The sequence below is a fragment of the Exophiala dermatitidis genome (assembly GCF_000230625.1).
Source record: "Exophiala dermatitidis NIH/UT8656 unplaced genomic scaffold supercont1.2, whole genome shotgun sequence".
Lineage (NCBI taxonomy): Eukaryota > Fungi > Ascomycota > Eurotiomycetes > Chaetothyriales > Herpotrichiellaceae > Exophiala > Exophiala dermatitidis.
Window position 1 is genome coordinate 916,816 of NW_008751647.1, and position 26,056 is coordinate 942,871.

At 52.6% G+C, this 26,056-nt stretch overlaps 10 protein-coding genes and 1 non-coding gene across 12 annotated transcripts; 3 read left to right on the forward strand and 8 right to left on the reverse strand.

Annotated features, from left to right (window-relative positions):
- Nucleotides 1-166: 166 nt before the first annotated feature.
- On the reverse strand, nucleotides 167-1,927 carry HMPREF1120_01833 (uncharacterized protein; the record flags this gene model as incomplete). Its single annotated transcript, XM_009155858.1, has 1 exon — nucleotides 167-1,927. One exon carries the CDS (start codon nucleotides 1,925-1,927, stop codon nucleotides 167-169), a length of 1,761 nt encoding a protein of 586 aa, XP_009154106.1.
- Nucleotides 1,928-2,782: 855 nt separating this feature from the next.
- HMPREF1120_01834 (serine/threonine protein kinase) lies at nucleotides 2,783-4,651 on the reverse strand (the record flags this gene model as incomplete). The annotated part of the gene is made up of 1 exon (XM_009155859.1): nucleotides 2,783-4,651. One exon carries the CDS (start codon nucleotides 4,649-4,651, stop codon nucleotides 2,783-2,785), a length of 1,869 nt encoding a protein of 622 aa, XP_009154107.1.
- Nucleotides 4,652-5,429: 778 nt separating this feature from the next.
- Nucleotides 5,430-6,266, forward strand: HMPREF1120_01835 (dihydroneopterin aldolase; the record flags this gene model as incomplete). Its single annotated transcript, XM_009155860.1, has 2 exons — nucleotides 5,430-5,996; nucleotides 6,060-6,266. 2 exons carry the CDS (start codon nucleotides 5,430-5,432, stop codon nucleotides 6,264-6,266), a joined length of 774 nt encoding a protein of 257 aa, XP_009154108.1.
- HMPREF1120_01836 (DNA excision repair protein ERCC-5) lies at nucleotides 5,871-8,848 on the reverse strand. The gene is made up of 2 exons (XM_009155861.1): nucleotides 8,633-8,848; nucleotides 5,871-8,574 (listed from the first exon to the last, which is right to left on the reverse strand). The coding sequence occupies exons 1-2, from the start codon at nucleotides 8,644-8,646 to the stop codon at nucleotides 6,282-6,284; spliced, it is 2,307 nt and encodes a 768-aa protein (XP_009154109.1). The 5' UTR covers nucleotides 8,647-8,848; the 3' UTR covers nucleotides 5,871-6,281.
- A 405-nt stretch (nucleotides 8,849-9,253) lies between these two features.
- Nucleotides 9,254-10,843, forward strand: HMPREF1120_01837 (uncharacterized protein; the record flags this gene model as incomplete). The annotated part of the gene is made up of 1 exon (XM_009155862.1): nucleotides 9,254-10,843. One exon carries the CDS (start codon nucleotides 9,254-9,256, stop codon nucleotides 10,841-10,843), a length of 1,590 nt encoding a protein of 529 aa, XP_009154110.1.
- Nucleotides 10,844-11,250: 407 nt separating this feature from the next.
- On the forward strand, nucleotides 11,251-12,612 carry HMPREF1120_01838 (uncharacterized protein; the record flags this gene model as incomplete). The annotated part of the gene is made up of 3 exons (XM_009155863.1): nucleotides 11,251-11,271; nucleotides 11,404-11,631; nucleotides 11,704-12,612. 3 exons carry the CDS (start codon nucleotides 11,251-11,253, stop codon nucleotides 12,610-12,612), a joined length of 1,158 nt encoding a protein of 385 aa, XP_009154111.1.
- Nucleotides 12,613-12,829: 217 nt separating this feature from the next.
- HMPREF1120_01839 (trimethyllysine dioxygenase) lies at nucleotides 12,830-15,226 on the reverse strand. Its single transcript, XM_009155864.1, has one exon. The coding sequence runs from the start codon at nucleotides 15,023-15,025 to the stop codon at nucleotides 13,505-13,507; it is 1,521 nt and encodes a 506-aa protein (XP_009154112.1). The 5' UTR covers nucleotides 15,026-15,226; the 3' UTR covers nucleotides 12,830-13,504.
- Nucleotides 15,227-17,683: 2,457 nt separating this feature from the next.
- On the reverse strand, nucleotides 17,684-20,355 carry HMPREF1120_01840. Of its 2 annotated transcripts, XM_009155866.1 has the most exons (2): nucleotides 19,917-20,355; nucleotides 17,684-19,768 (listed from the first exon to the last, which is right to left on the reverse strand). In XM_009155866.1, exon 2 carries the CDS (start codon nucleotides 19,647-19,649, stop codon nucleotides 17,784-17,786), a length of 1,866 nt encoding a protein of 621 aa, XP_009154114.1. In that variant the 5' UTR covers nucleotides 19,650-19,768; nucleotides 19,917-20,355; the 3' UTR covers nucleotides 17,684-17,783. The 2 variants fall into 2 exon arrangements, with proteins under 2 accessions (XP_009154114.1, XP_009154113.1); XM_009155865.1 differs by having other exon boundaries at nucleotides 17,684-20,355.
- Nucleotides 20,356-20,667: 312 nt separating this feature from the next.
- Nucleotides 20,668-22,148, reverse strand: HMPREF1120_01841 (uncharacterized protein). Its single transcript, XM_009155867.1, has one exon. It carries the CDS (start codon nucleotides 21,758-21,760, stop codon nucleotides 21,278-21,280), a length of 483 nt encoding a protein of 160 aa, XP_009154115.1. The 5' UTR covers nucleotides 21,761-22,148; the 3' UTR covers nucleotides 20,668-21,277.
- Nucleotides 22,149-22,526: 378 nt separating this feature from the next.
- On the reverse strand, nucleotides 22,527-25,101 carry HMPREF1120_01842 (cytochrome P450). The gene is made up of 5 exons (XM_009155868.1): nucleotides 24,405-25,101; nucleotides 23,768-24,344; nucleotides 23,264-23,718; nucleotides 22,904-23,211; nucleotides 22,527-22,846 (listed from the first exon to the last, which is right to left on the reverse strand). Exons 1-5 carry the CDS (start codon nucleotides 24,531-24,533, stop codon nucleotides 22,663-22,665), a joined length of 1,653 nt encoding a protein of 550 aa, XP_009154116.1. The 5' UTR covers nucleotides 24,534-25,101; the 3' UTR covers nucleotides 22,527-22,662.
- Nucleotides 25,102-25,506: 405 nt separating this feature from the next.
- Nucleotides 25,507-25,578, reverse strand: HMPREF1120_09294. Its single transcript has one exon. It is a non-coding gene; the product is annotated as a tRNA-Arg (tRNA).
- Nucleotides 25,579-26,056: the final 478 nt, after the last annotated feature.

The window sequence follows — 26,056 nt, forward strand, 5'->3', positions numbered from 1 at the left end:
GATTTGTGGATCTAGGTACTTTAGTGCCAACGTAGAATCGGTACCATTCGTCAATGCGGTGAAAGCGTGGGAAGGTTCCTCGTCCGGTCTGGGGTCAGATATGTCAGTAACGAGACACGTCTCCTTATCCCGACAATCTATGTTTGCGTAATTAGTCGCAACTCATTCAACCAGACGAAAATAGCTGCGAATGATTTCCGCCACAACACTTCATCAAGATTTGACACTCTCCCGCTTTATCGTCTCTTTCATGTGGGCTTGCCTGGCAATACACTCTGAGATCCTTCTGACGTTCATTTTCATTGTCCCAGCGCTGGTGCTGCAAACCCTTCTGCTCCCATTCGCCAAACTTGACATCGAGAAGACGCTCACCATAGGTGCGAGCTCCGAAAATGTGCTTCCACAATTCGCCGACGAAGCGACGGATATTGTCACCGGATGAAGGAGGGTAAAGGGGTGGGTGGCCTGGTTCCCATTGGAAAGGTGGTAACACAGGTTCCGAGGGAAACTCAGCGCCACATCTGTTCGGGATGCGCTCATCTTCCCAGTGAATAGAGGTGGAGAGGTATTGAATGCCGCAATCAAAGTAAATTTGCAACTTGTCCAGCTTGACGTTCTTGAGTTGGTCCAGGTACCCCTGATAATCATTGATATTGAGAAATTGTGTCTTACGTTTAAGGTCGAAGGTAAAGACCTTCAACTTGGGGCACGATTCAAGGATCTGACGGAGCTCATCCGTAGACAAGATAGGCCGTCGGGGCGGGTCAGTGTCCGATGTTTGAACATAAAATCCATGGGGTTCGCGCTCGTGAAGATGAAGTGCTTCCAAGGTAGGGCCGTGTCTCGACAGAATGGATTGCAAACTGACTTTACCGTGCCAGGACCAGAGACTCAGTGTCGACAAGGGCGCGCAGGTTTCAATATATTTTTGGACAGCCTCGACAGTCTCACGCGCGGTAGTTGATCTGAGATTGAGACTGACATGCTTGAGATTGGTGAGAACCTGTGGAGCGCGATCAAAGTATGACTTGGTGAGCATGCCCCTGCTGCACTTGAGGCTCTCGAGAGCAGTCAGGTCGACGACTTTTGACCAATAGTCGAGAGCATGTGCCGATAAAGGCCAGCCGTCCAGTGTCAGATGACGAAGCGAAGAGGTGGGCTTCTGTTTGACATGCCAGGTTTCCCAGCCGGCCACCATAGCTGGGGTCAACACCAGAGATGGGTGGGCCCCAGAGGATATCACAGAGGCGAACTTCAAGTTTGGCGCACTGTTGATGATCTTCTGAAAGAGGATGTGTTCCCTTTCAGTCCGCTGGGCGTCGCCGTATACGACACAATCGGCTCCGAACGATCTCAGACACTTGCTTACCAGAGGGCTTTTGCTTGCCTCTGGCAGTTCGTCGAGCCAGTCACAGTCCGACGGCGTCACCCGACGCACATGGAAGTGGGCTCTTGGGTGTCGCTCCTCGAGAGTCTGGACGATGGAGGCCAGTGGCGGGAAGTAACAGTCCCAAGTCAAAGTCTGCAAGTTGCCGATCTGACAAATGAGCTCGCTCAACTGCCCCATAGATTGGTAAAACTCCGAGCGTCCACATGGGCGGCACCGGGTAATTGTCAGATGGCGCACTCCTCGAAGAAAGTCATCCGTCTTCCATGAGCTGGGTGGTAGTCCTGCTCGTTTGACGAAGCGCTCGGCTTCATAGTCCCAGTAAATCGTTGCTCGTGTGACGAAGCACCCGGCTTCATGGTCCCAGTAAAGCGTTGTGTGGCGATGGCGGACAAGTTGGACAGCATTATTGAACTGTTTGTTGACTCGCGCGAGTGCCGGACCGGTTCGAGGTGAGGTGTCGCAAACATGTTCTAGAATGGTCGCCAGAACCTCGATCTCAAGATCGAGGATTGTTGTAGGCGCTTTCACTTGATCCATGGCAGCAGCTTTGCAGGTCAACAACAGTGGGCAGCAGAAGGATTATCGACTGTGGAGATGGGTTGTCAGAAGGAAATCACAACACAGACGAGATCGGTTGCCACATACTTCGATACGGTGCCCTGAGGGGATGAAAAGCAGAGAGGGTAATGTCTGGAGAAGAGGATTTGGTGCAGACGGGTGTGACAGGGAGAGGTAAGAAGGGGAAGGTTCCGAGAGAATCACGAGGAGTAGTAGTGGTAGGAGTAGTCGAAGTTGTGGTAGTGGTAGTGGCAACTGTAGAGGAATTGATCCATGAGGGCGGTGGGTGGAAGCAGTAATGGAGCGGTGGGAGAAGATGAAGTGGTAGAGCAAGTGAAGGGAGATATATAAGTGGCAGTAGGAGTAGGTAGGTGAGGTAGTAGAGGAAGTGAAGGGAGTCATTGTAAGTGAGGCTGTGCTGAGCAAAGTACCAGGTACATGTAAATTAAGGCAGATGCGGAAACTGCCCAGTCGCAGGCACCACTGGCAGCCTGAGTCAGCGCGTGTTCCACGTGACAGACGAGGCTGTGAGGCTGTGAGGCTGCGAGGCTGTAACTCGAATAGCGCAGTCTGAGTCCCCCTCAACAGGAAAAATATTGGATAGGAAAGCAAGATGGTTTCATGTTTGATGACAGCATGTGGATACTCACCTCTATTCATAATCCTTGTGTGTCCAGTCTCTGAGTCAAATCAATTTCTAGAGTAGGGGTACCCTTCAAGGTCGGCCCATAACACTGACTCATCACCTCAGATGCCTTGCTCCCTGCCACATGCTATCCAAGTCATCATTCAACTCCGAAACCGCTTCTAGCCTTGTCGCGCGTAAGAATATCTCTAGAAGTCTTCGTCTATGATCGCCTCGTCTAGTTCGGACAAGATGGACTCCTCCAGGAGGCTGTTGCTCGCAACATAACTGAAACCGCCAAAAGGATCAGACTTGCTCAAGGCCCTGCTGTGTCGCCGAGTAGCCGTCTCAATGGGGCGACCTGTAAACTCCTTCGCAAAGTTCTCTGCAAGCTCGGGGTTTGTAACCAAAGGTCTGATTGGTGGCTCGAGTTCCCGCGCCTCCAACTTTTTCCAGTCAATCTTCTTGAAGAACCGGTGCTTCTTGATGATAGCAATATCGTTGGGACCGACGCCAAGTCGCTTCTTGGGCTCCTTGCGCAGGAATCTTGTAAGGAGGTCTTTCGCATCCGGGGACAAGAAGTACGGCAGGCTTAGCTTTTGATGCAGGATGTTTTGTTGAATCTTGGTCCAGTTACCTCCCCCGAAGGGAGGTTTGCCTGTCATGAGATCGCATGCCATGGCGCCCAGCGACCACCAGTCACATGCTTTTCCATATCCTGGACCCCAGTCAGACTCATCGGAACCACGAATGATCTCCGGGGCCATGTATTCGATGGTACCAACCCCGAGGCTGTTGCAGCGACTGCCACCTGGAGTGTTTGCGTCTTCGACCGCCACCTTGCTGAGCCCAAAATCCGTCAGGAGAAGATGGCCTTCGGCATCGAGAAGGCAATTTTCAGGCTTGAGATCACGATAGATCACGCCGACAGTGTTGTGCAGGTAATCAAGTGCTAGGACGATCTCGGCAATGTAGAAGGCCGCCACCTCTTCCGAGAAAAACTTTTCCAACTCCAGATGGCGGAAAAGTTCACCGCCAGAAGCATATTCGAGAATGAGATACAACTTCTCATGGTCTTGAAAGGCATAGTAGAGGTTGACAATGAAGGGATGACGGTTGACCAGTTCCAGAATGGTGCGCTCGGACTTTGTGGATTCGATGCGCTTCCGATGGACCTTGAGAAAGGCCTTGGTCAGTTGCTTTTGGGCAAACAAGCGGCCTGTCGCATTCTGGCGCACAAGAAGCACGGTGCCGAATGCACCATCCCCCAGGCAGCGGATGGGGGTGAAGTCGGCGGCGGTCATCTTGCGAGCTATCATGGAAGTGGCACGCTGATCGGCGGTCATGGTCCCGGCTGACGTGGTGCCGAGTCCTGTATCGGCCATGGACTGGCTGACAAAGTCCTGATCGATCGGAACGTGGTAGCTGACCAAGTCCTCTTGCACCTCGTCGCCTTGAACGTCGGAAGCCGCGCTCGCCGCACTGCTAGTAGCCTCCGAATCCAGAGTGTTCCGGACACGCGACGTCGAGCGACTCTCACTGCGTGAGTTGAGAGCGTCGAGTTGAGCCTTTAAGCTGCTGATCCCCGGTGACTGCGGTCGCAGCCCGGGACTGGCACCAGCCAACGGAGGCAGACGCGGGTTAGGTGACAACACTCGAGGACTGGTGGTGCGTGACGCATCAGAGTCTTCGGCGCCCGAATCGGCCGGAGTGAAGCCTCGTACAGTGTTCAAAGCTTGAGCCGCCTTCGCCTTGTTGTGCTTCTTCTTCTTGTTGCGCCGGGCAGCCGTGGTGGACAGGATGGCACTGCCTTTGACCTCCTGTCGTCCCCTCTGGCTTGCGGCCTCCACCCCGCCGCCGTTCATGGCACTCGACTTCTGCGGTGTAACAGGAGGGCTTCTCGTTCGGATAGGGGTAATCTCGGGTTCAGCAATATCTGCCGCATTGTTTCCCAATGCAATCGAGCTGAGCGCAGCTTCCAACTCCGTAGTAATATCATTGGGCTCACACGCAGCACACGCAGCGCCCGAGCCCTCTTGGGTCTTTTCCATGATTGTTTGAGTGATTCCAACGCTCATATTTCTTCGAATGTATGCCAGACACGCTTAACTCTGTCTTTTGGATTTCGTCTAACTCTGTGGTTTGGATTCCAGTAAAGAGTATGGGGATATACTCGTCCCGACCGTCGTTATATTACCGTCCGCCCTTGTTCAGGACGGACTTTGCGCCAGTAGCCAACCCGAGTCACCGGTGACGACGTTGAATGCGGTTGGGGGGAGATTCACATGGGAAGGGGCAAGCAGGCCATAGATCGCAGGAGTGCATGCAACAATAATGTAAGAGGAAGTAACTGCCCTGTGACCCATTGAAGGAGGACAAAATCTGACAATATTCGAGCCCGGAAAACAATACACAGGAGAGGTGAAGCGGTGGTTGTGAGTTCGCAAGGGAAGGGGAGGATGTAAAGTAGTCGGGCGGGAAATTTTTGGGCGCTGCAGTGGCCGCAAACGTGGTCGGTGTCAGGTCAGCACTGGCACTCACAAGCACAAGCACAAGAATCTGGGAAATCCAGTTGGCATCGGGAGTGGAAAATCGTGGGAGCCGACGCCGCGACCAGCCACAGAACGGCCCCGGATTCATCACGTGAAGCATGTGGCAAGGCCGTTTCTGGGGAGTTTGACCCGTCGGATAAGCTTCTGGATTAACATAATTCCGCGGGCCACTCCGTCGATTTCGTCTCGAGACTGCTGAACAGGCTCTCATCTCTTAGACCATACCCGCGTCTATACACGTTCTGGCTCGAAAAGTCCTCTTCTGTTATTGCCAGTGCATCCGCCAACGATATATCTTCCCATAATGGATAAAGTAATACTGAAGAATTTGAGCTTCGATCTTGCCGTTGGCTTCGACGCCTGGCGACGGTTCGGCAAGGCTCAGCCCACCTTAATCACGCTTGAGGTACAGCCCGAGGCCAACTTCGAGGGCGCAGCTGCTCAGGACAATGTCAATCTGAGCATGGACTATGGCGCCTTGTACAAGAGGCTCTGTGGCGGTCTACACCCGGGCGAAGTTTTCCCGACCGTTCGCGCCCTGATATCTCGGCTACACAGTGTGGTGTACGACTTTACCAAGCTTGATATCGACATTCTCTTCCCAAAGGCTCTCCTGCAAGTCAACGGTGGAGTCTTGTACCAGTTCCAGGTGGACAATTCAGGTCCTGGAGTGGCCATGTCGACTTTGAGCGTGACTGTCAAGCAGATTGCCTGCAGCTGCATTATCGGGGTCAACCCACATGAACGTCTTTACCAACAGTCATTATTCATTGATATCACTATGCCTCTGATGACCGCTGCTGTCGGCTCCGAGCCTCCCGAGGAGTCCTACACAGTAGCATTGCATGACATGGTACGAGAAATAGTCGAAGTAAGTAAACGCTACCTTCCAACTGCCCAACTTTTTTAGCAATACTGACAAACGTCCAAACAGAAAGTCGGTGGGTCGGCATATCACACATTAGAAGCTTTGGCAACCGCCGTCGCTCAAATAGTCACAATCAACTATGGCCATAAAGCCGCAAAAGTCCATATCGACAAACCCAGCGCTATCGCAACCATCGAGGCCGCTGCGGTCGAGATCACTCGTACCAAAGGATTCTTCGAAAACAAAGATTTCTGGAAAGTCAAGCGCCCTTAGGCGAACTCAAATGTATCAACACTCGGTCAGGTCGACTATACTGACTCTTGGAGCGGCCCGGGTCAACCTGCGCGGGCTATTCCGGTTGACATCATCCGGTGCTTCTCTCCAGGTTCCTGGGAGGCTCGGGCGCGGAATCGCCCGGAGATGTCTGCCCAGGGGCTTTTCGATCTCTTCTCTGGCGAGATCCGATCCATTCCTGACAAGCTCCTTTGTCACCCCATTCGGAACGACCTGCCTGGAGGGCGACTGTTGCTGACTTGCAGCTATATAAGGAGCAAAGAAACTCTCAATGGTCCGCTTTGGTCTGACCGGGCTGGTTGTGGGCGAGGCAGGTTCTTCGCTGCTTGGTCCCTCATGATCAAAAACCTTCGCGTCTCTTTTCCCATGTCCCCGCTTCTTGCGCCGTGTCACAGTATCTGGAATTCGCTCAGATTGGAGGTCAGCATTTCCAGTGGAGATACCCTCGGTTGTGGTCCCCGTCTCGTTTACGGGTGAGGACGTTATTAGGAACGGATCCTCACGAGACGCTGCTTTCAAGATTGGAGGAGTCCGGAGGCTGGACATACTATTAGAGTCGGGTTTGGTTGCTGCGACAGGCACTGTTTGCCTCAAGGCTTCTTCGGCGCCATCGACTGCGTACCGGGCTTTGCTAGGCTTGAAAAAGTGTTTTATGGCGGGCGAGTCCACATTATCAAGTTGAATCGGTCGGGGTTTTGTAGGGGTCCATGGCTGGGAATCATGGCCAATACGGGTTCTCCGCGAAGGTGATAACGACTCTGAGGTCTCAGAGGCGAGCACAGACTTTTCTCGGTCTGACGGTTTGGATGCAACGACATAGCCCAAGAGCGCACCAGCCTGCATTCCACCGGTATTCTTTTGTTTTTGCGCTTCTGTTTGCTTTCGGCTCTTGCGTGTCGCGAACTTCTTCGGCTCGGCTTGGATCTGCCGCCACTTATCCGCATGCTCGCGCGCCCCAATGTTGACGATGGTCTCGGCAATCCACATCTTCTCCGGAGCATGAGGTAACCAGGGAGGAGACTTCCGTTTCTTGGAGGGACTTGATGGTGTAATATCATCATCGCCAGCAATGCCAACTTCGTCGACTCCGCCATGCTCCTCGGCAGCAAGACGATCCAAATATTCTGGGCTGTCCTCCTCGGCGTCCAGATCGAGCCCAACAACCTCAGCCGGGATAACCGTCACCCGAAGTTCGGGGATACCGTCACTGACGAAATGTTTGCCGCGCTCTGTGATCTGTTCGACCGAATGTATGTGGGAATTGGCTACGCCGCGGCGTAAACCATCAGCGAGTAGAGCTGGTGCCATGACACGCACAAGTTTCCACGCGCCGGGTTTGTACAGCCAGTCGAATGTTTCCCCAACGTAGGTCCTCAGTGCCTCTATATCAATATCAGAGTCCCATGCTTTCATCCACCTGCTCTCCAGTGCTGGCAGTTGATCTTCCGGTGTAACTGCCGGATTGATGTAATATCCCAGGATTCTTCGATCCGGGAAATTCTCCGGGAGCTTGACATTCTTGCGTCTTCTAAAATAGCCACTCTCATTTGTCTCGAGTTCGAATTCCAGTCTCTCCCTCCATTCCCGAAGACCATCTTCATCGTTTTTGCGCGCGAGTTCCACGAGGTCAGCCCCAAAGCCAGCCCTTGCAATTTCGCAGGCCAATGTAGAGCCGATACCAGGCACCCCAGCCTCATCATAGTCACCCCCACTTAGCAAGGCCACGAGAATCATGCCGTCAGGGTCCAGCCCGGACAGAGACTTGATTCGTGCAAGATCAAGCACATTTACGTGAGTAGGAGATTTGTTGTGTTTAGACGCTTCTTTGGACCAATCCCTCAAAGTCAAAGAGGAGCCAAACATGATTGCGTCGACGTCTTGGCTCATGACTGCGTCGACGAGGCCGTGTTTTTGAAGCATGGCGCATTCCGCCTCAGCCTCGCCTGGTGCGGTGTGAGAGGGGAAGCGGAAGGCCTGGACGAGCCTCTTTGACATCTCGTTTGAGATGCAAGTGCCATATTTCGACACAGTCTTGCCCCGTTTGGTAAGGGGTTTATTCTTGCCGTCGTAGACGAAGACAGGGTCGATAGGCAAAGCGAGCAATTTCACCAGTCGATAAAATAGCGTTCTCAACGCGGGGTTCTTCCCACCCTGGCCGGCTTGGGTTTGGAAGTTCCATATCGCTGCGTCAATGGCTAACCTGAGAGGACGCTTTGATTGTTCCAGGTGTTCTATGGCGAGTTTTGCCAATGCCACCCGCTCACCCTTGCCGATCTCTTTGAGTATGCTGGAAGACGTCAGCATTCATTTTACTCGGTTATCGGTGCTCCTGCGTAAATCTTTACCCTGGAATACCCATCACTGCCTTCACACATCTTGCTTCAATCTGAAAACACTGCTTCTAATGGTGTCGTCGTACGCTGTGCGGCCTTGTCGGTCAAATCTGGTAGCCTTTGTTTACATCAGCCTGAGCCCTGCGAACCACAAGCCACTCCAAGGGCAACCGCGCGGCTAAACTTCGGTGCAAGCGCGACTGCTACTACTAGTACGGGGGATTACACTGTCTGCGGAGCGCAGTACTGGTAAACAGATCAATCTTGGAGGTGAGTTCAGCGCAGCGGGAGAAGGATGAATATGCGTTCTGATAAAATAATTTTGGCTACCATGCTGGCTCATCTATGCTTACGGTAACCAAGGGGACCACAGCCGTGGTTTTCCTTGTGAACTTGAAGCAGACCGTGACTGGGACTAAAGATACTGGACGTGCTGACTAACGCAGCCTCGGACTCTCTCACGTCCGTCCCATTGGTTGGTGCCCGACGTGCGTCCGCATACAACCACAACCGCCCCCAGTCCTCCGCAATACATGATACTGCAATGTTCCCTCTTCGACCAAATCCCTAGAAACATACACGGCAGCCGAAGGGTGGAGGCGACGCAGTAGTCTGCAAGGGAAACCATGAGCCATGGCCACGACAGTCGCCTCCGCCATTCGTCCCGGGCTGCGTGAAAGACAACTATCTGGTTCTCCTCATACTCCCACTAATCGATACATCTCCTCCGTCCAATCTTCCCCGGCATCCTCATTCTTCCGTGCTGAGGAAGACCCCATCATCCTCGAACTCGACCCTCGTGGACTCAGTGCAGGCTTCCAGGGCGAAAGTGGCCCTCAGTGTACCATTCCATTTACACCCCAGAATTCTAGAAGGGTTGGGGACTATCGCACACATCTGCCAGACTACAAGAGAAGAAGAGTAGCCATACATGCACGAAGTAAAGAGTACGAGCTATGGAGGAACGACTTGGGCGACGCCGATCTGGGATTGCTACAAGATAAGCTAGAACGCGCCGTTCGCGAAGTGTACAACAAACATTTACTTGTCGATGCCGGTGTTGCACGGTTGATCCTCGTCCTGCCGTCCCTGGTTCCTCTCCCGGTGCTATCCACGATTCTCACCCTCCTTTTTGAGCGATGGAAGTACTCATCCATCACTTTGCTTCCTGCACCTGCCATGACCATTGCCGCGGCCGGTTTGCGGTCTGGTTTGGTGGTTGATTTAGGATGGGAAGAAACGGTCATAACGGCAATCTACGAATACCGTGAGGTGCATGTCCGTCGGACTACCCGTGGCATGAAGGCCCTGACAGCCAAGGTTGGTGAGCTGTTGGACACAATCAGAATGGAGCAAGATGTGTCGATTCGAGATTCACTGCTGTTGGATTTTGATTTTGTGGAGGAGTTTGTCGATCGGGCCGGTGCGTGTCATGTCCTGGTCATCAATGCCGAGCAAGAAGAGCTAGCAGTAGGCATGAAAGGACTTGACATTGAACAGCACCCGTCCTCCACTCCGAAGCATATGGAAAGCCCAGACGTCGTAATAGACTGGCCAACAGCGACCTCATCGCACCCGATAGCTATTCCGTGCGAAGCTCTCCATCTCGCTACTGTCGAGGCCATAGTGGGGAAGAAGGATGAACTCCATCCGGATGACCACGAGCAATCTGCCAGCTACCTCCTGTATAGGACACTCCTTTCTTTGTCCAGCGATGTCCGCGGTGTCTGCATGCCTAGAATCATCTTCTCTGGTCGTGGTTCCAAGGTGTCTGGTTTGTCTCAATGCATTCTTGATACGGCCGACTCCATCATATCTCAATACGGTTGGACTGCCGTAAGGGGAATACACCATGAGCGCCGACGAGCAGGACTTGCAGAGCTCTCGCAAGCAAGAGCGTCACCCGCGGATGCTCGACATGACGTGAACCAGGCAGGAACCGACGATTTGGTCGTCGAGCGATTTTACAGGCAAAAGATAAAGGACGCACCACCACCAGTCCGTCCCGTTCTTCGGCAGGTTGACTCTCTCGGACCGTGGGCCGGCGCCAGCCTCATCACAAGTCTCAAAGCAAAGTCGTTCGTGGAAATTGATCGAGAAAAGTTTCTCTCTCATGGTCTCGCCGGGGCACATCGGGATATTGAAGCAACCATCGGCTCCCAACGTGCGGGCACAACGAGAGGTGGTGAAAGGACCAGCTGGACTCTGGCAGGATGGGGTTGAGACAGGGCCATGATGATGGTCCTGACCTAGCAGGTGCGATGCTTGCGAGGACAGTATCCGTGTCTCTCTTTCCTGAGCGGTGGATGACAGTTTGACCGCCGCCAGCGGGCGCTCCCATCGCTGACCTCAGCGAGGGGAATTCCATCAGCGCTGATGATCAGAGACGGGGTAACTGTTTGATTAACAAAGTATCTCTCATTCTCATTTCAATTCGCTTTCTCATTCTTGTATCTTGAACCTCTTTTTGCAGGACCACCACATTTGCATGCATTGTATATCATAAAGCTTGTTCGTATCGGTCGTTCGCTATGGCACCCTTGGGAGGTCTCCTCTGCTGCTGTGATTGTCGACGACTGATCCCATTCAGACTGTGGCCATGGGGGCAGCGTGCAGAAGGTCGAACAGGAATGGGAAGAGGCAGACAAGACGTAAGAAAGGCGAGATCGAAAGAGGTTCGACGAAGAAGACTGAGGAAAAGCCCTGAGTTGAATACAATCAGTGAAGGAGCACGTGTTCTCTGCTTGTCCACCGCCTTTTGTTCACTTGCTAATACTTCACAGGAAGACGAGCCTGCGTTGTTTGCAGCAAGCACTGGCACAGCGCTCCATTACGACACCGCCGGCACCTCAAACAAGCCAACACCATCAATTACTACTACTACCTGTCCTCAACTGCAATTGCCTACTTTTGATCAAGACCAAGAGCTTTTCCCGTCTATCAATTGTTCTGCGCCCGCAACTGTCGAGCCTGCACACAGTGCTGGTGGAGCGGCCGCTGAACCCAAAGAAGTTGAAACCTCAGTTGTGCCTCACTTGGCTGCTGTGACTGACGAAGTTGTTGCGACTGCGATCTCGACTTAGGAAGAAGAGCCAACAGCCGTCGATCCATCCTCACCAGTCGATAGTTCACCCAAGACTTCTGAATCCGAGCACTCTGACCATCGCAATAACAAATCACCCTCGCAGCCAAATTCTCCCCTGCGTCCACCTCCGGCCGTTCGATTTGATGAACTTGTGACCAACATTTCACCTCTCACCTCCAGCACCAACCTCGCAGGGCAGAACGAAGCCAAAGCAGTTACGCCACCACGAGCACGCATCTCAATCAAGCCCCTCTCCCCGCCTGCGGAGGTGACTGGCAACGAGGAAGAAGGTCTCACTGATTTCGATTTTGACTGGGAAGCTCGTCGAGCGTCGATCCGAGCACGCTCTCTGAAGAATAGACTGCGCAGGACTCTCGACGCTTACAACTTGAGCAACATGGCTTCCGAGGCAGACCGTGCTGAGTCGCTCAGCAGCTTGAAAAGCCTCGTTTCCACGTTGAGAAAGGCGGGTTCTACCCACAGCAACAACAGCTCCAAGAGCGAGAACTCTGAGAACGCCAACGGACAGGCATCTGACAACCTTCCCGAGGACCGAGCGGGCCTCGAAGCTCAACTCAACATCCACCTTGGCCGGCTCGACCGGCTTCGCAACCAGGTCCGCCTATTCAATGACCTCATCAAAGACTACTACGACCTCCTTGACACCCAGGCCCGCATCCATGCCAAACTTCCAGAGGTCGAGAAGACGGTGCTCGAAGAGCTCGATAATATCCGTCAGATGCGCGCCGCCTTTGAAAAGTCGGTTAAGTTCCACCATGGCAAGATTGACCAGATCGCAGTAGCCAGAGCGCGGTTGGATAAGAGTCAGGGCTTGAAGTGTACCGTGTGGGACATGTACATGGGATTCAAAAAGGAGGCCGAGTGGGCTCAGCTGTTTGCATTTTAAGGATGTCAAATTGGACTCGTATGGGCTGGGTCATAAGGAGGTTTGAGGTCAGCAAGTTCGCATGACTGTTGCCAATTCGGATTCTCGATCGTTGTTGCGGAGAGGTGGTTTGGAGGCACGATGCGGTTGTTGCTGAACTCAGCTGGTTGTTACGAACACATCAGCTGCATCTACTGCTAGGGGGTCAGTATGACTATGGAAATCAGTGCTGGGCTTGATAACAGTCATGATCCAGCTTGGGCTACCAAATGCCCTGGATATGTGTCGACTTGGAGCTGGAGCGGAGGCAGAGGCAGTTTACTCCCAGAGACCATTACTAATACATTAATACTCGCAAATTCGACGAAGAAGATGTAAGGCGATCGTTTGACCAAGTATTCTAGTCCACTTGTTGCTTTCCACTCTACGTTTGACGCCGGGGAATGCTTCCCGTGGCCTCCGACTCCTGATTCCAGGGGTCGACCCAACCCTTCCGGCGGATGATCTGTCCACTTTATACCCAGGTAACTGAGTTAGATATACCGTGACTATCATATCCAAAGATCCGGCAGGTGGCAGGGGTCAGCTAGTATAAGAATGTCGCTCATGTCATGAAGTTTGTGCGTAGATCGATGATCGAGATAGGTGGTTCTGTGGGTGTGTACTGCTTGAGTCAATTGACTGTCTCCAAGGACTGTCTCTCGAAAGGTGAGGATATCATCGTGTCATGTGGTACTTTCAGGGCTATACCAGCGATGTCTGGTGGTTGATCCATGCTATGAGGCGCTGCTGCTGGTAATAGTAATGCCAGACAGACGCCAGGATATCCTATCCATATTCTTTTGTCGTCTTAAAGACGATTGTAACTGTCGAAAGCAAACCTGGTTGTCTTGTTCTCTGTAGGCAGAAATTGTTACGCCTCCTCTATTCCCAAACTGCGGCATCTCGCTCTAAAATCGTCCATACTCGTATAAGCACCACAGACCCTCCTCTTGCCCTCGAAGCCCAGACGGCCATGCAAGACGCGCCAGTTGTCAAAAATGACAGGCTCGCCAGGTTGCAACTTGACCGTCAACAAGAACTCGGGGCTCTCGAGGATACGGGCCCACTCTCGGGCGGCAGCATACCAGTTCTTCAGGGCGGTATGGCTAGGGAAACTGGGGCTCGACGGAGCCAGCCGGTCGAGATTATTCCAGCGGATCTGGACCAGAGTCGCTGGCGACGGGGAGGACGAGACTTTTCCCGTGGGCGAACTGTGGTTCAGCACGGGATATCCCAGGACAGATGAGTTTGTGTTTAAGAACTCGCCGGCGGGTGAACCTAGAGCGGCCGAAGTGATGGCGTAGTTCGACAGGGCTTGGTAGTGGTTGGGGAAATGCTTGTACAGGTATTGAGCAGCGGCGAAGCCATCGACAAATGTCGATTCGCCGCCCTTTCCGGGCTGTGAAGGGTCTTGTGCCGATGTATGTTCGAGGAGATGGAATAGTTGCAGACCCGCCGGGTCGGTGAAGTAGGTTGTATCTGTGTGCGGCGGCAGCGGGTCGTTGGTGTACGCCGTGTCGATGGGGTTGATTTCGCTCGTGAAATCCCAGAACCCGCCGTAGTGCGTTGCTCGGATGTGTGCGATCCGTTCGATTAGGGATTGTGTTGCTTCGGGCGTCGCTGGCGTGCCGGGCATGAAACATAGGCCGTATGTATGGATGTTTTGCAAGAATTGTTTGAGGCCATCGGGACTCTGAGTGTTCATGATCATGTCGTACGGCACGCGTGGTAAGTTGTCTGGTGCTGCGGACGGCGGGACGTGGCGCCATGCCCGCTGTTGTGTTGTCGGTGTTGCTGATGGCCGTGTCTTGCTCGGCTGCATGAATGGCGGGTGTGTCTCGAGCCATTCCCATGGATAGACGCTTTTGTGGGTGTCGTTGCTGTTGCTGGGTGTCGAGGAAGATGCTTGGTTCGGCCATGACACTTCAAGGCCCGCCGGTGTCGACAGCACGCTCGACACTTTGATCTCCGGGTCGATGGTGAATGTGTCCAGCTGCCGCTGGTGCGTGCTGGGGTGCTGGCACTCGCTGCACGGACAGTGGTCCCGTAGCCAGAACGACGGGTATCGAAGCGCTGTACCGTTGAAATCGACGATAACTTCTTGGTTCGCCATGTCATTGACCAGAACTTGTGGTAATGAAGATGTTGATGTTGATGCCGGACGGGCCCGGGCCGCCGTCCATCTTGACGCTGTCACCGTCCGGCTGAGAGATCGACGCAAGGCTGTTGTACCGTTGTACCGACTTGATACGGAGGTGGAGGCGGAGCGAAGAATCGTCCGCTGCTCCTGTGCTGACACTCCAGAAAGCTGCCTCTGGCTTCGGCTGGTCCAGCAGTGGTGCTGGAATTTGTGTCCTCTGCGGACAAGCGTCGGCGCCGCCCTGAGCTTCATGGTCTGGCGGATACTCGTGAGCAATGGAAATGTGGGACGACGTGTTAGATTTTTTAAAAAAAGAGCGCGACAATACCGTGACCCTTCGACTTGTGGTGGCACACAAACTCAATGAGAACTTACGGTATGATATGATATTAAACCAAAAACAAGCACTTTTAACAGAGATACAGTCCAGTCTGTTCGGTCGATAGGATGTCGGGCCCAGCGAGATCGGCCCACGAGATAAGCCGAGGCGGACATTGCCCCTGGCTGGCTTATGTCAGCCACTCGGGCGCTCATCCATTGGGTCAGCGTTCAACCACCACCACCAACACCTGAAACATAAATACGCAGATCATTGGCATGCCAGTTATTTGATCTTCTCTACATAGACACTTGACGCGAGCAGCCATTCCTCAGGACTGACGATCAGATTCTCGGCCTGTATGCTACCATGTACGACGAGAGACGGTGCGTAGAGTACGAGTGAATGGAGCCACGTCGCGTCGCGTCTTCCTGAAGCTACCGTACATACCTCACAGCCTCACGGGATCCCTCTCGTCCTCAACCCTATCCCTATGTAAGTCCACACGGCCGCCGGTGCGCACTCTATATCCATATCCATCTGGCCTACATTCACTACCCCATCACCGGCTACCACGGCAACCTTCAAAATTCCACTGTGAATACATTTCGGTCGCGCAATTCCCTTTGACAATCCACCGAGCCAAACCCAGGGCCTCGATGGCTCAGGCGTTTGACAGAGTGGTGCGTTACCCCCCAAAAACACCCACAAAGTCTTCTAAAACCAAACCAAACAATCTAAATTCTTCGTAAGAGGAGCTCTCTCGAAGGAAATCCTGGGCACCAATCCCTCTCTTGCAAGGTAGAAGAGCGTGTGGTTCCCCCCTCCTGTCAAGGGGGTAACACCGTTGGCCGGGCTTGAGAGTGTTTGAATGTGGCAGCCACCCAGCCGGGGTTTTCACTTGGTTCGCAACCTGTTTGTCGAAGATCCTAAGAACGGGAAAATTGCCTCAAGCAGTTTGGTTCGAAAGTTTTTTTGTCAATCGTTTGATTGAATTTCCAACTTGTAGAAATAATTTGCGGACAGTGTGATTTGAACGGTTTGTGCGAGTGAAAAAGATTGAGGTGATAACTAGGGACCAGCCCTGGATTATCTACCTTAGCCAAACATTGCTATTTCTGCATTTCCTTTCCCGAAGACGATATTGTTTGTACAACCAACCGATTTCCTGCACGTCCTTCACGTCCGATTTCCTCCACGTCCAAGTCCTCCACGATTTGCCCTAGTTTGCCTACACCAATATATCTCCACGAGCCATTGATATCCTCCACCTGTCTCCCTGACTTACCGTTCTTTGGTCGTCATCTCCAGACTTACCGTCGATGAACTGACTGCGATCGGTCTTTTTCCGATCACAACACAAGCAGTACCATCAAAACGATACAAACCGAGATGGAAGTTGGCTCCGGGACCTGCCACCACAACGGCTCTGCATCACATTGAGAATTGAACCAGCACTCTCTCCATGGATTGGGTCGACACACGCGGTATTGCAAAGGATCCTCGAAGAAACTGCACTGCGGAATGAACTTTTCAAGTGCCCATCTGACGAGAAGGTATAACAAGACAAGTTGAATCACCAGGCGAATGACCCAGAAGGCAACCTTGACCACGGAGAAGAGCGCGACTGCGACGGTTTGCATCATGTAGACAGGTATCATTATCATCGCGAACATCATCTGAGTCAGTTGAGAAATGAAATCGGCGAAATCCACCGCACCCGCATCGTGGTGGACGTGGTGGTACGCAACCTGTGGAAAATTGACGGTGATAGGGGATGCAAGATTGGTGCGAGCGTACCTACCATTGTGTTGGTAGAAAGTGGTGTGAGGATAAGATCCCGGGCCGGAGTATCCATAGCCAGTTTGACTGTTTTGGGAAGTCATTATTGCGAATGGATTGGGATGTCAAATGGTAGTGGGTGAAGGGTTAGTAAATAGAGTATTGGTAGATGAGTGTTGGGAGTGGAGTGTTACCGCTGGGTAAAGGAACAGTACTGAACCTGCAGACTGTAGCGTTGTCAGATGAATGTATGCTTGAAGATGAGATGGAACAAGATAGATGTTGGCGAGACGGTTAGACAGGGGAGCTCTGACCAGTGAGGACCTGAGACGTGGACGAATAAAAGATTGCGTGTTGGGATGTAGAAAGGAAGGAAGGTTGGTTTGGTCGAGAGACAGGAGATTTGTAACTCTCCGTGAACTGTTCCAAGGCAGCGGCAATGAGGTTGTCACAAGGCAGTAGAGTATAGGCTATCATTGCCATGGTGTCTTATCACCGCTTATGATGAGGCAGTCACTGCATCGTGGCCACGTGCAACTCACCCACTGCCATACCTCGAAATCTGAAACAAAGGGGCAGAAGAGTTCTTTGTTCTCTCATGGTTAATACCTACCAACGAACGCATTGAGCTGCATCGTAAGGCGGCCAGTATCAAGCAGTTCCCTTCCGCCTGTGGAGCCAGCGGCAGTGTGGCCCAGGCCAGTCTCAGCCAATGTACAGCTGAGGGTCGGCATTAAAGAGGGTGTGGTCAGTATTAGGGATGTCTCAACGTAGTAGCAAACCGGGCAATTTAACGCAGGAAGGGAAGACTGGTAAAATAGGTCGTAATAAATAAAATATCATTATCTTCGTGTCATGGGAATTTGGTCTGACAGCTCGCTAGTGTCGTCGCTTCATCCACTCAGGCCATCAAACATAAGCAACCGTGGGTTTCAGATTCGCAACCGGCACTCCGCTGGTTGTCTGCACCTGGGCAAGACCAACTCTGCCTGTCTCCTCGTCCGGCGAACTGACATCACCAATCTTGACCTTGACATCCCGCAAAAGTCGAGCTCGCTGCAGGCCACTCAGGGTTGTGCCATTGTCAGGTAGTTCAATGTGAGGGTTGTCTCTTGTCAGGCTGGAGACGTAACCGAAAATATCCGGCGCCAGAGTCCTGGTGCGTAACCAGCATGCAACGATGGCGGCGATCAGTAGGATAGTGCACGAGACAAAATCGACGGCGATCCAGCCCCACAATATCGCATAATGCGGATCGTACAACGCACCATGGAGTCGTACGGGTTGGAAGTTCGGGTCGTCGCTGCTAAAGGTCGGCCCAGTGCCGGTCAAACTCTGCGAAAGCATGTAGTAGCTGTTGAAGTAGAGCGTGAGCGGCGCCTGGAGGCCTCGCGGTTCGGCTGCCAAAAAAGCCTCGTAGTTATCCTGCTGCCCGGTGTAACCTGGAGGCGGCCCGATGAAATTTTGAAGGCCCAAGACCAGATTGGCTCCGGTCGTCGTGGGCATCGAAACATTGAGTTGTGCGCCACGAGAGAGTAGGAGAGCGCTGAAGAATTCAGCGGCGAAAGCATCGTCATGAAAGGGCGTGTTGAACGAGGTGGCGTTCCGGCGAGAAGTGTTGTTGGCGTAGCGCAATTTGCTCGGAAAGCATCCTGGTGCTGCACAGTGGACTTTCATGTCGACGTTGACATAGGTAATGTTACACGTCTGTCGCGAGCTACCATATGACGTGATGCCCTGGTCGTTGTACGGTATCCAACGCGTCGCCAACGTGAACTCACGAAGTGGATGGCCTTGAATATCTCGAGGCGCGTCGGCTCGGACCTCGGTCATGTTGAAACTGATGGACTGATTCATGTATGTTCCACTAGGGAAGGACTCATATGGTAAGATCGACGGGCGGCCACAATTGACCGACAAGTATTTTGTATGATAGGTGTAGTCCCCCAGGACGTTGTTCACCTGAATAGCCATGACGCCGGCCGAATCGTAGGCGAGGGAAAAGTAAACCGGCCTTCCGACGAAAGACGAGTAGTCACCCGCGCTGTGTAGCAGCGATTGATGAGCAACATTAACCCATCCATGGCGGCCAGGATGGGCGGGGACGTATGCAGCACCGTTTACCGACCAACCCTGGTCCAAAATAGCATTCAAGTCGGGAACAAGTGCTGACCCGATGGAATCGGTACCCCAGCGTGACGACGCTATTGATTGGTATTCTGGATTTGCGAAGCCTTCGGCGGCAATCAGAGCGGCGTTTAGATCGGCGACATTGAACGAAGAAGATGCGTCGTTGAAGCCAGAAACGTAGTTCGGCCCCGCAATGTAGCCATCCATCTTGTGAAAAGATCCGGAACTGACCCGTTGGAATTCGAGCTTGCTGGCCTGGCTGCCTAGATAGTAGAACGACCAGAGAGCAACTAGGGCAACGCTCGTGGTTGTGAAGGCACGTAAAGACCAGATCAGTTTGATCGTGCTCGGAAGACTAATGCTTCCCTGAAGCTGCTCGAGCTCTGACACTCGAGCCCCACTTTGGGCTTTCCACAAAGCATATCGCCGCACCAACGTCGATATGACCGTGACGAACACGATGGTGAAAGCGGTGGTCATCTGTCCGTTGAACTCGATCAAGAAAGTGGTGAGTTTGCTGACGAGATCAATGTCGTTGCCGCGGTGTGATCGGTCCAGCCTCCATGCACCGATGACAAGGCCAATTTTGGCGATGAGAAGTAACGGCACGGCCAGAAGCACCCCGTCGTATATCCACATGAACATTTTACCCTTTGTGTCTGGCACCAGAGGTACGGGTTCTCTGGGCCATGCTTTCGCGGGCAGAGCCTCGTCGAGCTTTTCCTGATTGGGGTTTCCCTGTGGGTGCGGACATGCCGGGACCTCTGTTGAATCAACGACAATACCCTTCAAATTCTTTTGAGCGGCCATTGTATCGGCTCAATGAGGACAATCCAGTGCGGACGGCGAGAATGAAGGAGATGCAGAGGGCAGGACGGCCATCTTTTAAGCAGAGACGAAGGATCCACTCACACTTTTTGAGGTCGACGAGAGACGTCCATCACACCTACCTGCAGAGGCACAGCTAAGGCGAGACCTCAGGGCATCTTTACATACATTGGCGAATTGCCAGTAGCACAGCGGTGTCGCCGACACACACGGGCAAAAGGAGTCTGAGAGGCTTCTGTGGCACGGCTGAGAAAGACGTGTCGACGGCACGCGCCAGACAGGAGCCTACCCCTTTTGGGCTCAGCCGAAGTGTCTCTTTTGGCTCGAGGCTCGTCTGGACGCTTTGTGGCGTTCCCAAACCAAGCTGCGGGAGCCTCCGTCACAACTCAATTGCGACGTTAAGCGAGACATGGGTTGGTGAGTTCAACAAGACGGCATGCAAGGCGTAGAGCAGCCTTACTGATATGGTCCTCGGCTCTGTGTCGCAACTCCAGACTTTCAGCCAGCAACAGATTTTTCGCAACCTGCTGAAATCCCACGCCCCGGATTGGAATGCTCCGCCGAAGTTGTTGATGACATAAGCAACGGCGATAGTCCTGCGGACCTTACAGGCGGGAGCGCAGATATTTTACCAGTAGCCCCTGGACATGTACCGTATTCTGCATTGCAAGTTGTCCATGCGCCAGGAGTATAAGTAACTAGCCTGACGCAGCTCAAGGCCGTGCTACACCCTCTGACTGCATCAAGAAGGATCTGAGGTTGACTTTACAACATCAGTCCGCATAGGCCGCCGTAGTATGGCAAAACATGAACATCGGCACCAAGAAAATGCCACCCAGTCTGCCCAAGCACACATTTTCTTTGTCCCTTCGAGCGTATAATGGATCTTTGTTACCGCTCAATGGCGAGGACACGTTGTCCAGGCGGTTGCTTTGTTGTTGACAATGGACCTTTTTGTTCGTCCAAGAATAGTGTATTGATACTATAAATACCCTGACACAAAAGATAAGTTCTGTCGAGTCCTCTCATACACTGCCTTGATCGTGACGCAACATCGAGAGGACAGGACTGATTTTAGGAAAACCCCAAGAGAACACCATGAGCGGCCCAGTTCCGATATCACCTCTTTCCGCCGCGATCGAGGTTGTCTACCCGGCGCGAAACCCATCTGAGGTATGGCGTTCAGGGTCGGTATCATCGAAAATCTCCCCCATGCAGACTATTCGAGAAGAAGAGGAAGACGCAGAAGAGCTGGAACTCACTGCCGTCTCTTCCCACGGATCATCTGTGGATTCCAACGATCAGAAGTCGTGCCACACTGAGATGGAGCATAGTGAGGACATTTCCCCGGAACTCGCAGAGTTCGTTGCGAAGATTCGTGCCGCCATCCAACAGCAAGGCGAGGACATCAGAATGCGTAGCACGAACTCCAAGGCTGTGGAGCTTCAGGAAGAGAAGAAGTTGACAATCCAATCCAAAGCCGGCAGTAACGCTGCGCGTAACTCGCTAATCTTTTTGAGAGACAAGGCCAGTATGGGCGTATTAAATGCGAAGGCTGGGGGCAGGAAGATATCCAAAGGCTTCAAGTCTGCAGCGAATCGAGGCAAGCATGGTGCATCCGAACAGAAGCCGGCTTCTGATTTGCTCGAACCGAAGAGTAAGCAGCCATGCAATGAGCCCACCGAGGAGGATATTGACCCCTGCCCATCCGACGACGCAGACGGCGAAGATGTGCCTTTGCTTTCTTCCCAATTGTCGAGCTTAAACTCATCCTCAGACAAGGTGAGCAGGAACGGAGCTCGACTATCTACGTGGGGACTGTATTTACCCGACGCAAAGTTGTTTTCCGGCAAGACTGTCAGCATTGCGCGAAGGACAGGTTCCAGCCAAGCTGAGAGTGCCAGACTGATATTCCAGAGCCTGCGCATTGGTCGTAAAAGGTCTGGCTGGTTCAGGATAGATGGATAAAGGGAGGAGATCTGAGCGCCAACGTGTCTCTGTCTTTGACGTTAGATATATAAAGCATCACCTACCTTGGTTGCCAAATTCAGCCGCAATCTTTTGGGTTCATGTGTGACAACGGATATAGCATGCCATTTTACATAACCTTGAAACACTTTTCAGACACTTGCAAAATGTTATACGATAGCCAGTCGTGGTTGATGGAGATCACATGGCGGAGGATCCGAAGGACGCCTTTCCATACTCGCCCAAGCCAACTGATCGAAAGCAGGAAGTAAGCGGTCAATGCATGAAGAACTTGTAGAGCATTTTGACACGCGGCTTGGAAAAGTCAGCCGCTGCAAGAGATAAAAGCTGTTGCTTGAGCGACGTGGTTCAAAGTCATCAGATCGCATTATATAATCACATATTTCTGCCCAAACTGCACCCACCAAAACTCGAACCACCACGACTCGTCGGCAACAGCCCTTCAAATTGCTATTCGATATCTTCAGCCATGCCTCTTATATTGATCTCGAGCTCCGAACCGTAGTGCTGGCAAGACAGCATGCACAGCCTCCTCTCGCACGCTACCCCTACCGTACCTCTGCAGCGCGTCGATGGTCCCGTGAGCCCATCAACCGACTTGCCCGATCGCGACCGCACGACATGACCTAGTTTCGACACATATAAGCTGTACTACTGCTTGTGAGAGTGCAATTCCGCGGACAAGAACCCGGAAATCATATAGCTGCTGATTTGTGTATCGGCTATATAGTTGGGATGATCTACTTCAACTTGTGGTATAGCTTCATTACACCACTGTCACCCAAGTACCGTGCTGCACCTCCCACCACACTTGATATCCTTCGATCGAACCAGCGAGCCGTCATGCACGCCCCTCCAAGACGTTCTGCTGATAAAAGGTACTCATGCGATATTCGGTGTCACCATCATACTGCGCCAATTCTTCCAGCGCCTGGCGACCCTCACGTTCTATCGTCTCCTTGATCTCGGGACTTCTCGGTGTGATTCGGCATTGGAAGGGCTCCGGGCGCCAGTTGAGGCCGTTGCTGTTTGCACGGTCAGCACAGTCTGCATCTGTCAGGGAGATAAGCGGTCACACTCACGTATACTTGAAGATGTCCACTGGAATCTCGTTCCCATTCTCATCCAAAGCTTTTTGAACGTTGAAGCCCCATAGGATCCGCGCGACGGATAGGTAAGTGCCTTGTTCGGCAAGACCTTGGCCACTACATACACGTCGACCCCAGCCGAACGTCATGTAACCCTTCTCGTTCGGAAATGGTCGATGCAGCGGATGCCCCTTGAAGAAGCGGTCAGGGCAGAACCGGTCCGGTTCCGGGAATTCGTTTTCATTTCGATGAATGGCCCAGACATTTCCTTGAACCCACGTGTTCTTGGGGATATACCAGTTCTGTGGCAGCTGTCAGGAAAAAGAAAGCAAGAAAGCCAATGCTGGAAAATACCTTGTAGTAGTCGTCCTGAATGGGTGCATGCGGCTGGCCTCCAATGATGGCCACCGATCGCCACCGGAAGACTTCTTTGGTAAAGGCACGAATGTAAGGTAAGTCATCGTCCAGATTCGGGCTGCGATAGGGCCCAACAACACGATCCAGCTCCTCCCACGCTTTGGGCAGCACTTCCGGGAACGCGCAGCACGCCAGGACAAAGGTAACGAGAGTTGAGCTGGACGTGTCGCTTCCGGCTCCAAAGAGATTTCCTGCTAAGGACGCGATCTCTTCCATGCTCAGATTATACTTGGGCGCCTCCTGAAAAATCTTGGTTGAATAACATGTGTTGTTGCCGTCGCTCTTTCTGGCCGCCTCTTCGGCGAGGGCATAGAAAAACGACCGACCTCGGCCACGGCCGCGTCCGAGACCATACTTCCACGGGGCCATCCAGTTGGGGAACTTGGCGAGGACTGTGGGTTGATCAGTATCGCATATGTTCAAGGGGAGGTATCATCTTACATGGGAATGTTTCCATCAACATGGGAAACGTCTTTCCCGGCACATTCAGTTCGGCAGCCCTTTGCATCACGGCAATGACTTCGGTAATGATGGGATCTTCCTTGCTCCGGATCCGACGATTGAACCCGATAATGCTGACCACCGACGCAGCGTATCGTTCAAAGGACGTCACATAATCTTCCGGATCTTTCAGCAGTTCCAGAGCCACCACCTTGCTCTCGTTGTTTTGGAAACCACTGTAACTGCGCACATGCTGGAGGCCGACTCCCATATGCGTCAGTTTTCGATGTACTCGCCAGCGGTCGCCATAGTACATCGTCACCAGGTTGGATTGTCCGGTCCCCAGCTCGCCAAACACGACCATCCGGGGTCTGGATGAATAGATGGCGGCCCGCTTATCCAGCAATTCGGACGCCGCCCACGCATCGCAAATCCATATGGTCGGATTCCGTCCGATCCAGTAGGTGATCATGGGCGTCTTGTACCGCTTGGCCAGGTCTTCGAAGTAGAACCACGGTTTGACGTCGGGCAGTTGGAATGTGTTGCCCACGATGGGCCACGGCATCGGCCCTGGGGGCTGCAGAGGGCGGATGAGTATTGTATTGGATATGCATGTTCAGCTCTTGACAAGACTTACCATCTTGCTTCGCAGAATCAGCATCCGCGCATAATCGATAACCAAGGCGATCAGCCCGAAAATTACTAGGCCCGCAGCGATATGGCTGGCGCTAGGCGCCGCGTGTTGAAGATGCAGCATCACACCCATGATTGTACCAGTGGTGTTAACCTCACAGCTACGGAAATGTAAGCCAAAGAACAACTCAGACCACCGCAAATAATTTAGAACCGGAAAAGCAGAGCACAGTTTTATTAAGATAATCTCGGGACTACCTAGGTATGTACGAGGTTTATCATCCAGAAATACTTTGCCATGCCACCCAGCAGGTATGGTATACTATTAGGCACAACTCGGCATTTGCATCGACTCGAGGTTCGCCATGATCCCACTGGACGCTTGGGTAATTCGACTGCTTTGGATTGGGAGAATGGACTTGTGACTGCTTGGGAGTGCGTGGGGCTTGATCGGTTTGATATGGTGCTGACCCCAGTGCGGGAGCCCCATATGGAGGAAAGATGTGCCACTGCACCGTGTTGTGCGGAGGAGAGGTCGATATCTAGGGGCCTGAGGATCGTAGTGATGTCTCTCCAGAAATCGGTGCAACCGAAAGGCGGAGAAGAGTCTTGTAGAATTGGGGTTCGAGTGAGCTTCAACGACGACAACGGCCACAATTGGACCTACGATAATAATAATAACTGTATGCACACAGTACTACAGAGTGACTGTCTTGACCCGCGAGGACAAGCTAGGTGTCCGCTTTGACCATAGAATTCCTGGATGGCCGGGAGGGGTGTGTTTGCTTGCTTAGTAATGAACTTGCGAGATCTACTATGTAAAGACCGGGCTGACTGACGAAGATCTACCAGTAATAATCCATTTTCCGTTTCCAGAAGGCCGTTCGGACCCGGAGCCTGGGGCGCACGTAATTGTGAACCATACTCTACCAGCTATTTCCCATGCCAACGAGTAAACTACCTAGGTAATAACCGTGCATGCGTTGTAGACAAAAAAACATCACATCATCCGCGCCAGGGTTGCAGTTGCACAACTCAACTCAACTCGTCAAGGTAATCAGATTAAAGGTGAAAAAAATGCAAAAAGACAAAAAGAAATCTCAGACTGACGACGGCAGGGGTCGAACCTGCAATCTCTTGATTCGTAGTCAAGCGCCTTGCCATTGGGCCACGCCGCCGAGAAGTGATGATGAGAACCCAGATGGAACTGGGGTGATTTCTTAAAAGAAATTTGACGGCTTTTTATTATAACGCATTGCTTTTTGTGCGCTATTCCAGTTACGGAGTAGATCGGCGGTCCAAAGTAAGGTAGTACGGCGTCTTATTTCCTCGGCTTACTAAGTAATTGCCGTGCTTGAGCGCTAGGCCGTTCTGAAGGAGAAGGATATCTCCGCCAATCACAAGCACGCTAAACGACAGAGGTCATTGTTGAGTACTGTATTGTAGCTACCACCTTACTCTACTGATGAATCGCTTCTCGACTTTAGTGCCGTCTGCTTCACAAGCCTCAACATTTCTGTGAACTGGCGGACCTCTTGGAGGCGTTCGTCTGTCGTTTGTGTCGGATCTGCTGCTCTCCAGTCCCCATTCTCCAGCAGCCCCTTCTTGTGATGCCATAAGATTTTTTCTTCCCAGGTTTACGCCTCTTTGACGTTG